Source organism: Struthio camelus, chromosome Z, assembly GCF_040807025.1.
Source record: "Struthio camelus isolate bStrCam1 chromosome Z, bStrCam1.hap1, whole genome shotgun sequence".
NCBI lineage: Eukaryota > Metazoa > Chordata > Aves > Struthioniformes > Struthionidae > Struthio > Struthio camelus.
In genome coordinates, this window is record NC_090982.1 from 54,080,475 (window position 1) to 54,095,783 (window position 15,309).

The window sequence follows — 15,309 nt, forward strand, 5'->3', positions numbered from 1 at the left end:
TTTTCCTGTAATTTGGCATGTAATTTGTAGATAGCATTTAACATGTAGAATAGGATGAGGTTTAAAATCTAATTATTAAAATAAATTGGGTATTGTACAACTGTTTCCAGGTGATACTAAATAGCATGCTTTTATGAGCTGCTCTCTTAGACCTAATTGCCCAAGGATAATTTTGTTTGTATATTTTCAGTAAACATGAAAGCTCTTATTAGGTAAGGATGCAACTTAAGAACTTTGGGGGAAGGGGTGAAGTACAGTATATATTCTTCCCACAACATTTTAGTAGAGGAGAGAAATAGCCAGCAAAGACATACTGTCCAAACTTGGCGAGGGGGAGGGTCTCCTCTGACTTGTGAACGGTTGTATCTCTTCTAACGCTCGTGACTTACATGGCACAGGCAGTGAGAAAGTGAAATGCAGTATTTCTTTCCCAGGCATCAGACAATCGGTCCTTCTTCATCACGCCTGGCCCTGAGTGAGAGGTAGTTCAGATTCTTTCTCGTTCTGCCCATTGTCACTTTATCTTTGGGGATGGTTGAGAATGCCTCCTCCAGGCAAAGGCTAGTGAACCCCTCTAAGGCCACAGGCAGAGGTTCCCTATGGTTTTCTCCTTCCATCTTTTCCTTCCTCAGCATCCTGCACTGCAGTTTCTTGCTGTGCGTGCGCACAACAGTTTTGAGAAGGAAGATACTAGAAGTCAGTTCAGCAAAGTAAAACACAGCAAGCTATCTGTCTGGACCAAACTGAGCTTAGGCTTAATTATCTTTTTAACTGATTAAAACAGTATAAAAGGGAGTAAGAATGACTGAGGGAGTGAGAGGAGTCCAATGTTAGATTTGAAGTTCACCAGCAAAAGAAAAATATTTTTCATGCAAGGATTTCACAAGCAACGACACTTAGATAGTATTTGGAAAATCTTTCTTTCAAGACTATCTTGCGATTAACTATGGGAGTACTACATCAAAGCTGCACTGACTTCAAAGCTTAGAACCACTTACAGCTTCCAGCTATTACTAAAACCTACCACTTCACCCTGCCAGCAACTCATCTTAGCTGCTTCTTTAAGTTACACCCATCTACTTCCTGCCTTCTGATTTTTGGGGTGGGGGAAAAACTTGTAAATTAAATAGAGCTATTCACACTAAAGCAATGTAAAAATCCAGAAAAAAAGAGCAAATGGAGGCATTAAGACATCAAAGATTTAATACACACTCAGCAGTGATTTACATATGCACGGTCTCTTTTGGCCAATTTTAATGAAGCTGTCTGTTTTGAGAAAGTTTTCTGACTGTGTTCTCCCCCTGCATAAAACCCCTGAACGAAGTGAGCAAGCTATTCAGACTGTTCTTTAGGTCCACATGTTAGCTATCAAGTACAGAATCCTGTACAGTAATCTTGACTGATGGACAAAGTTAACGTTGCTGATAACTTGGCACAGGTAGACTTGTTTGGGGACTCCAGGGCGTTTTCTCATATACACACTTCAAATTCCATATATCATGAAATCAGTTCCAGGCCATGTTCTTTAGTGACTGTTCATGGCCTCTGATGTGCGAAGATACATGTTCGTGCAAATCCGTGCGCTACACCTGAAAACAGTGCGTCAGTATTGGGCAACGCTCGTTGTTTATTGCTGTAATATTATTGGTTCTTTTGCACTATGAGGAGAGATTGTGGAAGCAAAGTTTGCAAACTTGATATTTTTGGAGACCCTGAAACAGCTCATTTGTAATAGTGTAGGACTGTGCTACATTCTCTGAACTGAAATAAGAAGGCAAAAATGTACTGAAATTGTAATTTATTGCAGTATTAATATTATTCAACACTTAAAATTGTTACATTGTTATTTTCTGATTGGGAGTTTTATGCCTAGGGTTTTTAAAATGGTACATTAATCTCTGAATAAAATTTGTCTTGCAAATGACATATTAATAGAAAGTTAGGAACAAGTGTGAGTCTTTGAGTGTGTTTTATATAACGGTTTATATGTTCGGTACAGATCAATGACATGCTCTCTAGAGCTAAATGCCATTAATCCATTTACAGCTGCTCATTGCAATGAAGAGAAATTGCCAGTGAAAGAGCTGATCATATGTTAAGGAGAATTTCTCTGCTTCCACGCATTGTTCTAGTTTTATATTTTGAAAATGTGTTCAGTGCCTTTGCAAGTGTTTAAAGTCAATCTTTTTTTTTTTTTTAATTTACAAAGAAAGAGTTTGGCAGCAGTCAGCAGTTCTGAATCTTCTGGCAAGTGTCCAACGCGCTGGTTGTTTTGCCACACTTAGTTCCACACCGCTGAGCTTAGAAGGCAGACGTGGCACAGCTCTATACTGACCTATTGGTCATGACCACTCCTACCTCATTCGGCGGGTTTTTCATCCTAATCTACTTGCACAAATAATGTAGTTCTGCAGCAATAAATGAAGACTTAAAATACAGACACATGAAGGCAGTTAACGTATTGTTTCGAGGGATGTTGGTTGCCGCTAGGTGTAAGTAAATGAATTGTAATGTAACGCAGTCAGCTGAAAAAGAATATTGTCTTTTAAAGAACAGACATATGAAAAAAAGAATACAGCAACTCACTGTTAAGTCTAAAATGCGTATGGCAAGTGTATGTTCTGTCCAAAGATTGTGCCTTTGCTTTCAATACATAAAGAGAGAGGGGGAAAGCTTCCTGACCGGCTGCTTATTCAATCAAAATGTCAGATTATTTGGAATGAATAGTTATTACGGAGTCAGGTATGACTCCATCTATGAATCTAGTTTACTGTGATAGATTTTTTTTCTTCTTAAAGAGTACATTTCCCTGAAATAAACAGCGCAGAGTAGGAACGGCATAGTCATTTGGAGTTCACTGAAGATATAGGAGGACATTGTGTTTCCTGTCCTTATGTTAAACTTGGCATATTGATTTTTTTGCACAGCTTGTAGCATAGAAATGTGATCTACAGCTATGGCAAGGCAAGCTAACCACATGTGAATTTGTTAAGTACTGCTGGATTAGCAGGACTCATCGGACTGCGCAAATGTGGTGACCTGACTTCTTCCATAACTTTCTATTTATGACTTAATCAATTAGAATAATAAGTTTTGAATTTATTGGCTGTAAATAAATAACAACAAATCATCTGCAGAAACTATTGTTTTATATGCTTGCTTGTTTTCACAAACTAAACACTCTGTAGTTTAGCCACACTACCTTAACAGGCATAGCTGCAATTGAAATTAAGGATCAGATATGTGAAGATAAAGATACAGCAAATGTTGTTAGCTACTGTTTTTTAAATTAGCACATAGAATTCAGAAAGGCATAGTGTGTTTCTTAACTTGCAGGTTTTTATCTAAATTTGGCGTTACTTTCTTTGTATATTCTTTGCCTGCTTAATCTTTTGTTCCCTTTATGTTCAAAGATACTAAGATTATGGAAGCTATTGATGCTACAGTCTGCATTTAAATTTAGTTACGGTGTAGCTGTGCAGAAAGAGTTCTTCTGATGTGAGGCTGGTTTGCTCTTCTCTCTACATTATTAAACCTCCTTAAATACATCCATTATACCATTCACCTTGCTTGAGTTCAAAGAACACAGCAACTGTGTAGAGAGGATGAACAGTAACTGTGCTGAGTGGGTTACCTGTGGTTTCTCAGAAATGCTAATGCATTCTCTGGCATGTTTGTAAAGTTATCTGTTTGCTGCTGGATTTGAGAAACCATTCTGCAGTTCTAGAAGCAAAATGACAAATGTTCAGTGCAAAGAAAATGACTGAAGATACTTTGGGTTTTGAAGTCATTGCCATTCACCCTTTAAAACCATTTCCACAAAAAAAAGTACTAACGCAAAAGGTTACTTCAGGGGAAAAAAGAACTGATGCTATTCCTAAAGAATCTCTTGAGTGCAGTCTCACTTGAATCACTTATGAAAATGATCTGGACTAATGCCTGGCTTATCATTCCGAGTTTATTGGGAACTAATCTGTTCAAAATGTTTGGAATAAGCTGAAACCTGACTTGCTCATCTAATGAAAAAGGTCAAAACAGAAAAGAAAGTGCCACTGGTTTGTGTTAGGTGACACTGTGCCCTGCTTGTCTAATTTGATTACACAGAGCCACTGAAGCCCCAGGCAAAGCTGATTTTAGCTATAATCAGCTTCTTAACCTTTTGAGAACTAACGTAAACACTACCTACCAGTGGTTAATTATGTTGCTCTGTTACATACAACAAAGTGCAAAGGTAAAAGTGTAGAACTACAGTAACAAATGTTATGACAAGATTACTCGAGGGGCTTACAGCTGTCTGCGTTTTATCTGCTCTCATTGATTTCTTTTTTAAAAATTAAAAATGGGTTATAAGCACTAGGCATCAGTATATCGGTTTTAACCAGCGTTCCCCTGTCATGGTGCTGTCTCGTCTTGGAATTCCACTTATATAGGGGAGGAGAGACTAATTTTAGCTGGACTGCTGTAGTCTTGGTTCGTCATTTTGTAATCATTTCAGATTAACTTTATCCTAATTGTTTATTTCTAATAAATCATATGCATTTGTTTCCTTGAAGGAGAGCATCTTTCAGAATGATTTGTAATTTCTTTTAGAAAACGACCATGTCAGACACCTGTCTCTAGGTGGGATAAATGGGATAAATTTTATTTTCGTATTATGCCTATACATATTATGCAAGAACTAAAAAGCTGAGGTCCAAAAATGTCGCTCTGCGAAACTCGTGTGTCTTAATTTCTCATGTGTTTTGGTTCATACAATCTTTTTAGTTTGCCAGGAATATTGTATTTCCATGAACTTCAAAACTTTTAGGAGACTTCTAAGCCAATGAACTTTCAGTGTATTTTACATGTCCCTCACCTGTGCTGATCCCTGATGTTTATGTAAGGAAGCCTTGATCTACTCATCCTCTTATATATTTGGAGGTAGCAAGTGGCCTCTTTCTGGATTTTCTACTTTGTAGAAGGTACGTTTATCTTATTCTTTCTGTATCCCAGTACTTTTTGTCATCTGTGCCTCTACTCACTGTCATTCTTCTCCTATAATCTGTTTAGAGTTGGGTCCGTAATGAATTACAGATAGTTATGAACAGGAACACGAATGCAGGTGTTGCAGGGGCAGTCTCATGCTGCCTGCGTCCTTCACCAGTTTGTCACAGGGTAGCCATGGAGCTGGAACGCAAGGATCGATTTGCAGCTCTCAGTACATTTAATGCCTTTTGCCCACACACTTCACACCAAATTTGCAGCATGGAGTGCTGTGACAGTCAATAGGTTAGCGTGGGCGGGGTTGTAACAGAGAAATAGATGAGCCCTTGCTCAATTCAAATACTTATTTTATAAACTCAGATTAATTAAACAATGATAACTAAAGTTACTAAAGCAATAATACTAAACAAAATACTGTTTATACAAGAAAATAATAATAACACAGCACGCACGCGCGCGCGCACCTCTCTCTCACCTGACCTAATATGGTTATGGACTATCTACAGCCCACAGTACACCAGGCAAGTGATGCTCCTGCACACCGATCCCAACAAGCGCCCAAGGGGTGCCTCAGGTCACCGATATCGGGTGTGGTTGTGCTGGCCACAGACCGAATCAGGGTTCAGCACACAGCTTGTTTTGTCCCAGGTCCAGCAACAAGGATGAGTTTGCCAGTGCTTCCTCTTTGATGCAGTAGTTGGGCTTACTGGCAGCTGTTCCTCAGGGATCTTTGGAGACCCTTTCTCCCACCGGATTTGCTTTGCCGTGCTGGTGTTATGTCACTGGTCTCCTGGTGTGAGTGCTGCATGGGTTGCTCAGTCACATACTGCTTTTGATGATATCACTCAATCATTATCGCTTTTTTCTACTGTTGCTGGATACTTCGTCAGGCTACATTAGGGTGCTAATCTCCAGGCAGAGCTGTTCACCTCATCACGTTACTTTTTGGTCACTGCAGTCACTAATCTGCAGGGACTTACTTGTTTGTTGAGACAAAATGGGCAGGCTGCCACCTTTTGAGCGCCAAAGAGGTGACAGATTCACTTTGCTGACTCTAACGAAACTCCAGCATCATGATGAGTGGACACTTAAGATCCTGACAGGAAAGTGAAATAGCTGACCAATTTCTGAATGTGTTAGGGGTTCATTTTTCATTACAGGCTTGATGTTTTTTTCCAAAAAGAGGATATGCAACTGAGAGGCTAACTGTGACCCTTTCAGGTTTCTTGCAAGTTTCAGCTTTTAACTGTGCAGATAATCTTATGTTCTGGTGGCTCTTAAAAATCCACCAGTTATCATGCATAACTGGATCTGATCATGCTACATTCAGAATATGAACTATATTTCCTGCAGGAGGCTTGCAAAGGAGGTACTGCTTGCAAAAAGATAGCATCTTTGCAATCTGTTGATTGCGAATTACGTTTTCCAAGGTTTCACATGGTCTGTGTTTTACTTACATAACTTCATGTAACTCTCTAACCATCGCTGTCCCCTTGTTTTGATTCATAGTAGCTTGAAAAAACATATTTTAAATATTTGTTGAGTATATCACCATGGCATTAGTTATATTTTCTGAAGTGAAAGAATATTTTGTTTTAGCATACCGAGGTATCATCATTCTAAACTAACAGGATATTTTTCTGTATCTTTCTCCCCACATTAAACAAAAAGTAGGATCAGATTCTCTGTTTTGGTCCAACTCTCCAAGTTGGGAGGAAGAGACTGCTGAAACAGCTCTGTAAAATCCATCAGTCTGCACTTAGGGCTAGATGTCCGCATGACTTCTTATGTCCTCAATTAATTCCAATTACATGGAGATTTTATACAAAATTTCTTCCCCATGGGTATCTGCTTTGCTTAACAGTTGTTACCTAGGGACTGTTTGTGTTGGGCTAATTGTGTAGGGTAGCAATAAGGGAATGAATAGGAATAAATCAACAGAATTAGAACAGTGTTTTATTCCTCCAGAAGGAAACTTTGGGGGCTACAACTCAATAGTTAACTTAGGCTCTGAAGCACGTGGCACAGGCACCCGGGTGTGGCTATATCTTAATGAATTAGATAGCTTCCTAGGTTGCCCACAAAGGAAATTAAAGACTCTTGTTCTACTCCTGGATATACTCAGAAGCAAGGGAAGGTAGTGCTTCTGGTAGTGGCACTGATGCATCAGTAGTACTTGTGCCTTGACATAGGCAGCAGCTGCTCTTCAGTCCCTCTTTGAGGGGCAGCCTTTCTTCCTTCCGACTGCCATAGAACATGAAAGTACTACTGCTCCCGACTGCTGAAAGATTCTGCATGTGATGCAGTGCTAGGATCAGAGCGATAATAGATTTTGATCCAGATCTAGTAGAAGTGGGACCTGAAGAAAAGTGTGGCTTGTAATAGAGATGAATTTATTACAGGTTTCTCAGAACGGATCACAGGACCTGGAGTCAGATGAGAGTTCCTTTTTTTTCCCCGAAGAATAAATTGCTAGCCTTTTTAGCAGCAAGTAAAGAATAAGTCAACAATGACACATTGTACCAGAAAAGACAAGCCTTTTACTGAAATGTGTAAGTAATCCTATAGCTTACAAGACAGGCTATTGGTGAGGCTTCAACTGAAATACTACATATGGTGATGGACAGCGTAGTCCATGAAAAAGGAGAAGGAACTGGAGAACCTCCAAAAGAAAGCAGCAGGAATGATGAGAGGTCTAGAAAATATGACCTTCTGAAAAAGTTTGAAAGAATTTATGATGCTTACCCTGAAAAAAGAGGAGTGAAAGAAAGAACATGGTGGAAATCATCAAGTATGTTAAACATTTGCAAAAAAGAAAGGAACAGTCTGTTCCATGTGTATGGCAAATAGTGCAAAAGTGATAAAATTAAATTGCAGCAAGAAAAAATTTGTGTTAGGCATTAAGAAAAACTTTCTAAGGGTAGAGCTGGAGGAATGCTGAAGCATAATGCCCGTGAGGTCTCCATTACTGGTGGTGTTTAAGGACAGGTTAGACAAACGTTTGCCAGAAGTGATGTGGGTGCAGCTGATCTTGCCTTGGGCAGGGCATGGAATGCATGACCTTGAGACATCTCTTTAGACCTGTGTTTCTGTGACGGTGTGAATAGCCACGAAAAAATGAAACCTAGAAATAGAAAATTCAGAGGGCACAAAGATTTTTAGGTTCATACTTTTTAAGCTGTTTTCATAATTTTGGAACATGCTTCATGTTTTTTAAAGATGTAACAAAGTCTACAATACAATCAGGCAAAGCTACTTAAGTAAAGTAAAATTGAATTTCTTATTATTATGTGCAAAAATAATAGATGGATAAAAGTTGTGAGCTTCATTTTCTGACATATGTATTTTGGGTAATATTATTTATTGGTTTCAGGAAGATACAACGAACTGGCCATTATTGGTAACAGTATTCTCCCAATGTGATGTATAGTAGCAAAAATAGGTCTGTTAGGAAATATTAACCAGAACGATACCACCTATTTTCGTTTTTTTTTGATGTCCATAATGTCCACATCAGGGAGTAAAACAAGTGTCGTTATTACTTAGGTGGCCAGTTACATACTGCAAACAACAAATAAGTCTTAGTAAAATGTTTGTGAACCATCCATTTACCAGTTCATTAAATACATACATACAGCAAACAGATTGAAATCTGGAGTGCATTGTGACTATGCTAACCAGAAAAAGAGTATGTTTGTAGCCAATGTTATTTATAATAAAAAAATCAAAACCTTTCTACAGCGCAGTAAAACACAGAAGAGTAAACTAGCAATGCGGTCTATCTTTCATTCATGTTAATTCCGGTACATCTGCAGGCAAGTAATTTCCAATAAGTGAAATTAAAAAAATAAATACTGCTGACCAATTTGCCTCTGATCTCACAGCTTCAAAATAATTCTTTGCTGAGGACACTAGTACCTTTAACAGCAATTGTGTGAGCTCTTGCCAGCTTCATTTGCACTCTGTTTCCAGGAAAGAAAGGAACCAAGCACTCTTGCATTTGCTACTTTCTCTGGAGAGTGAAAGAATGGATTGGAATAATGATCTGTCTGAAAAAAAATTTTACAGACCAGATCAAAACAATACCCCAGGAATCTTTTTTTTTTGTTTTCTACCCTGAAGTCAGATCCCCAAACTCCTGGGAGTTTGGACAGTGGGGATGCTTTAGTAAATGCGCAGTGATAAAACTGCCAGATTGAGGGTTTCTTAAATGCTACTGTCCAAAATCACCAGCCATGCTTGAAACTAGTAATTCTTGACAGAACATACACTCTCAGTATGTGACTTTTAGCTGCAGGGGGCAGGGCACATGCTTTAGAGCCGGAAAGTTGGGGGTTTTTATTGTATTTGTGTCATAACCTCTTTTATTATAGTTTTAAGTTCTTTTCCTATTTTGGTGTTCAAGGCTTGCCATGAAAGCCCCATGTAAGTAATTGCAAAAATTTTCTGAAAGTCTGCAGGTTATTTAAGAACTTCTGAATACGTAATTAATACTCTGCATTATACAGACTGATAAAATACGCAGTAAACATAGTGACATTTTAATTCGCTCTGTGTCGGGGGCTCTCTTTTTTCACTTTCTTTCTTTTTACGATTAAATGAAAGGAGGCATTTTCGCCCTAAAGGGTGTGCGTAAGGTTGCTTTGTTATTCCAAAATACACGTCCTCTTAATCAGCCCCGTATGATTTAATGAATCAAGTGAATCAGCTGAAAGTTCTGAGCACCCAGAATTTCCCTCACTTCTCAATGCCCCTGGGGCATGAAGATACTGAGCACTTTTTAGGAGATGTCCAGCACCTTGTAGGATTTGACCATTAGTTCTCCGGTTCAGCTAAGAGACTTATTACCCAGGCAGCCCTCTCTACTGCTTTGCTGAAGCCTTTCTGAAATTGTGCAGCCACAGAGGTCTTCAGCACACATCTCTCTGCTTTATTGGGGTGTCCTGAGTAATTTAGCTTGGTAATAGAGCGCTTGCTTTGCAGTCAGCAACTGGAGCAAGAACAGTAACTGTTTTGGTTTCTTAGGCTTTTGTTCTTTCCCAAGGGCAGACCTTAGACTCTTAAAAAGAAGACATTTAAAGGCACTTTAATGATCCTAAACTATTAAAACAAACTGATTTAAAGGGTTTAAATCCCTGATTGGAAGGTTGATTATATGCAGGCTGGCCAGCTACAGGGGACACGTGTACAATTTCTGCTCTGCTGTGGAACTACGGAATGTTTTAGAGTAAGTCACAGACCTTTTAAGTACTCCTATTTAGAAGCCTTTTCACATTACGTTCGGTAGAAGTTAGATACCTGTCTATACACAGATATGAAAACAGGCTTGAACTCCTATGGCCAACGCCCACTACTTTTGTAGCAACCTGCTACAAAGCACCCTGCCAGGAGGACCCTGTCGGGGGGCTTGAAGCCTGAGAACTGCACCACAGTATTGTGTTTGATCCTATATTTGATGACCTTAGAAGCGAGGAGCAAAGGAGTTGTTTCTTTTACTACTCATTTAGGTATGCCTTAAGCTACTCTGGAGATGTGGTCCTCCAACTCTTTCTCTCTTACTTCTGCATGTGTATTTATGCGCGTGTCTATGTATATGGAAACTAGAGATTAATCCCTTCTCTCACAGTGTTGTGAGAGTAGATATGTTATAAAGAAATTTACTGAACTCAAGAGTGGGGAGAAGGTTAAAATCCTTTGGCACAGCCAAATGGAATAATCAGCCTTAAAGGAGCTGATGGAAAGAGGAATCAGTCAGCCAAAGTGATAGCTAATTTATTAGAGGTGGAAATTGGCATGGCCTGCTGGATCTACTTCTCAAATCTGTATTGGCAAACTCCAAATACATTACTTTTACGGTATGTTATACTTCATTGTCTATTGATTTAATTCAATTGAAAGATCATGGGTGATAGTATTAGTGACAGCAGTATCTGTTGGTTGCATAGAGATGGTATGGTTATCTCAGGACATCAACAAGTTGTCCCACCAGCTGTGAAGAAATGCTTTCCATATTGTACAGAATTGCAAATAGCAGATACTAACAACTATCTCCGTATCACTTATGGGTTTTTTCATGAGTTGGAGGTATTTTATATTTTATTTACAGATGCTATAATCAAATGATCAGTGCTTTTTTTTTCTTGCACTTTTTCATATAAACTCCTTTCCCATGTAACGGTGTGGAAAAAAACTTGAAAATTCTTCAGCTAGACTGGTAAGGCTCAAAAACAAAAAGATACATGAGAAAAAGCCCTAAGCTTGTTTTTTTAGTTTCATGATTTTTAAGTCATTCTCATTGTTACTTGGTGAATTTGCAAGACTTTGTGTAGGCAGAAATGTATGCCACGTGGCTGTAGTCAGGGAATCGAGTTCACATTGCTCAATCAGGGCATACTGCACAAGGCCGAGGGCGTGTGCTGAATCTTCTCTTCACCCAAATGTGGCATTGGTGTCCTGAACTTAGCTGGGCAATGAGAAGAGGGATAGCACTGAACATGTTCACAATCTAAAATGAGAGCAATTTGTTTCACTTACTGGATAATAGAATGTTACATGCAAATAGTAATCACTAGCAATTGCATTATGCAGCTAGATATTGAAGACAAATCTTACAAAAATCATTCTAAATTTGTCTCTTTGTTGTGATAGACAAGATGAATATGCAAATACATGAATAGTGTGAATGTTTTGTACTCGGTCCCAGGCAATATTTGGAATAAGGAAACAGTGTTAGGGACTTAGAGAGTAGATAGTGAGATGCAGAGCTTTTCACTTCTGTCATCAGTGGTCAGCAAACAGCAAAGCCAGGGTTATTTCTGTCTGATAAGTATTGGTGTCTTGTATGAAATTAATTGGTTTAAATAGGCTGACTTCATAACTTGTGGTCTCAGCCATGAACAGATATGGAGATAGGCCTGTGACTCTCAAGCTCTGATGACTCTAGATTTTAACTGCCCGAGCTGCCTGTCCAGTCCATTTGACATCTACCTTCTCTTTACCAAAGACTATAGAAAGGTATGGACTGTCCCATGAGCTGTCTCAGCTGACAACCTTAAACTACAAAGAAAGTGCATTTGCGTTAATGCGCTGGGCATATTCACTTCTGCTACTTCTGCCTCGGGGCAGCAATTCCAGCAGAGGGGCAGGACATACAGCAGAGAGCAGCAGTGCTTTGAACCCTTGAGGCTAAAGCTGCTGGAAGCTCACGTGTTGGAGCCCTGAAATATGCTCCCAGCCTAGAGCTGTTTTTAGAGCATGTTTAGACATACTGTAAAAAAGCTTGTACTAAGACTGCCTGTTCTGCAACTGTTTTCAGAACAAGGTATTTCAATTTCTAGGATTATAAATTGATTCGTAATTGTTTACAGTACAGGCACAAAGAATACCATTTGTAACCTGTTACCAATCCGTTTGACAGTCGGCAGTTTCATTTCTAACATTTTTGTAGTTGCATTCATCACTTTGTCATTTATTATTATTCTTTGTGTATCTTTTTTTAATCTAAAGATAGCTGAGGACTTAAAATTGCACAGTAGTTAGTGATGGTCACGGTCAGTTCTGCAGAATTTCCCCACCTTCCAGTTCCTTCGCTACAGGAGGGGGCTTTGGCTATGAATTTTGTCTAACCTTTGTCCAAAATATTCCTTGTTTAGGACACTTTTGTTTCCTAGCCACTCCCAAGGAGCACCAGCACAAAAAATTGCTGCTTGCTATAGGCATTTGACAACAAATATGGGTGGCTTTCTTAGTTGCCCACAGTGAGAAGATCCTTAGGTTTGTTTAGATTGTCTAGGCCTGTAGTAGAGTTTAGATCACCTCTTCTCTTGCCGTTTATAACCTCACAGCTGGATTATCAAAGACCTGTGACAAGATGGATTTGGTTGTGTCAGATAGCAAATTCCTTTAGTTTTGTCAGTTCCAGGTTTGTGCCTTTTTTTTTTTTTTGTGGTTCTATGCTGAAACGCTACTGCTTCTTGATAAAGATAGTCCGTTTGTCCTGTTTAAGCATGAGCGTGAAATATCTCAAAATGGACTATCAATTACAAAGCCATGAGAGGTCATCTACTTTGTTAATGTTAGTCTAAAGCTCAAGAGAGCCTTACACCAATGCTCAGTTTTTTTGAACTACCACAGATGCATGTGACCTACAGCAAACATGTAGAGACTGTGTTCAAATAGCCTACAGTCCACCTAAGAGCTGGTGCCTCCTGATGACCAGCCTTCTCAGCCTTCAGAGGTACCTGATCAATAGGCTTATGGACTTCGGTGGAATTTAGGTTCCCTGAATGTACCCACTAACTTCTCTGTGCTTTGGTTCCCCATCCCTAAAGCAGGGTTAGTACTACTCTTCTGTGATGATAAATGTGATCCAGATTGTGGGACATTCAGATATTATGGTAATGCATACCCAAGACAGAAAGACCTGGAGTGTAAAAGGTGTATTTATTTTAGCTAGGATGTTTCTTCTGGAAGGAGGAACTGCATTAGGGAAATGGCTTTAGCAAGATCTTGGCCAGCTGTTATGAAAATATCAATTGAAGTTTCTTGGACAATTAAAAAAAATGTTAGAGTGTGATCAAATTGCTATCATTGCTGGTAATAGGAGAAGCTGCAAGAACCCAGAAGAGGAGATGCTGCAAAAATAAGTCTGGCCATGCAAATGTTGGCATTATGTATCTGTGAAACATCAACAATGATTGAAAGTAGGTTTGAAAATGTGTAACCTGCGGCAGACTAAAATATTTACAAATGAGAAACTGAACAAGTATTTACTACTGTGATCATTTATGGCAAACAAGTAAACCATGTGACACCCTTTGAAACAGTAAAATAGAAAAAAAATTTAAAAATCTATAATTTTAATCAAAAGTTTGTTTCAGTCATTGAAATTCTGTTATTGCTGCTTACAAACATTAAAGTCAATCAAAACATCAGTAGCCTGCAAGATCAATATTTTTAATATGTTTGCATTGCAGTGCTGCAGATTTTTGGCTAATGGATCTCACCCATATTGATTTCCATGGGAAATGTTAGTCTGATACTGAAATAATTAAAAAAAAAAAGGGCAGGGATTATTGGTTTGGAATTTTGAAGGAGATAGAAGTATAAAAATTGGTTATTGACTAAATCGCTTGGGGTGAATGAACCTTGGGCACTTGCAATAAACTTGTAGCACAGAGTCATTACTGAATACTACCTTAGTCCCTTAAACCTAAAATCAGTCAATAACCTATTATAACAATGCAAATTGTGGCAAAATAACATAGCGAGTAGTTCTCCAAGCAGCAGGATATTCATAAACATCTGCATACATCTATGTGTGGACGTATTAAGCTTCTACTGAAGTGTACACAATAGCTGATTTTGAAGTTTATTTTAATATATTGAGTTTATGTTAATATGAATGTGAAAGGGTTGATTTGGACTGATTGTTTAAAATAAGAGTAATGCTTCTGTGGCTACTAAGATGAATAAAAGTATAGCAAAGTATTACAGTTTGACTATGAATGCATAAACAAGTATATTCTGTACTGTCTTAATTCTGGACAAATGCACAGTGAATTTTTTTTTCTTCATTCTATATGTGGAAAAAAATGCAAAAGCGGTGACTACCTTAAACTACACAGCTGGCCTGGAGCTGGGCTGTCCTCGCCTGTGCTCTGGTGCTGTCCTCCCTGGTCTCTGTGCTCCTTATTCAGCCCCTCCTTCCATGTGTGTTAGGCATTATGATTTTGCTTACCTGGCATCTCTACCTTATCCTCTTTTTAAAGAGAGGATTTTGCTTGCCCCAGGGATCATGCCTCACCGTGATACCTGGGCATCATTACGATAAAATAATACGATTCTCAGGCAGAGACTATGTTCTGCTTTCCCAGTCAGGGACTGGATCAGTTTACCTGAAGTAAGGCAAAGCATTACTGGCTAGAATGCTAATTTTAATTCACAGTTAAATGAAACACCTGAGCATAGAGATATCTTTTGGTTACTGCTTTAAAAATGCTCTCAGCCTCTGGTTCGTTCCACGCTGGGGACCAGTAGCTCAAGTGCTTCTGCTAGAAGTAGGTACTGCGGTATGCAAGCTATCTAGTAAAAATATGTTTCCACCTGAGCTATATAAATATTTAACAAGTATATACTTGTGTATACACTTGTTATCATTGGGTTCAATGATAACTTGGTGCCTGTGACAGTATCAGAAAAGGCGACTGCGTTTGTATTTTAACATTACAAAGTTTTAACTGTGGACATTTTCAGATTTTCCACTTTTTTTTCCCCCCCACTTTATTACTCTATACTTTACCTGACAAGAAACAAAGTGGAGTACAT

General features: G+C 38.8%; 1 protein-coding gene across 8 annotated transcripts in view; it reads left to right on the forward strand.

Annotated features, from left to right (window-relative positions):
* ARB2A (ARB2 cotranscriptional regulator A) overlaps positions 1-15,309 on the forward strand; it is a 273,806-nt gene that overhangs the window by 216,026 nt on the left and 42,471 nt on the right. The window contains exon 12 of one of the 8 annotated variants that reach the window (XM_068929019.1): positions 13,117-13,741. The exons of 6 other annotated variants lie outside the window; for them this stretch is intronic. In XM_068929019.1, coding sequence (XP_068785120.1) covers positions 13,117-13,259 — 143 coding nt within the window. In that variant the 3' untranslated portion in view covers positions 13,260-13,741. Of the gene's footprint in view, positions 1-13,116; positions 13,742-15,309 lie in introns of those variants that run through there. One more of the 8 variants, XM_068929017.1, reaches the window with a different exon arrangement.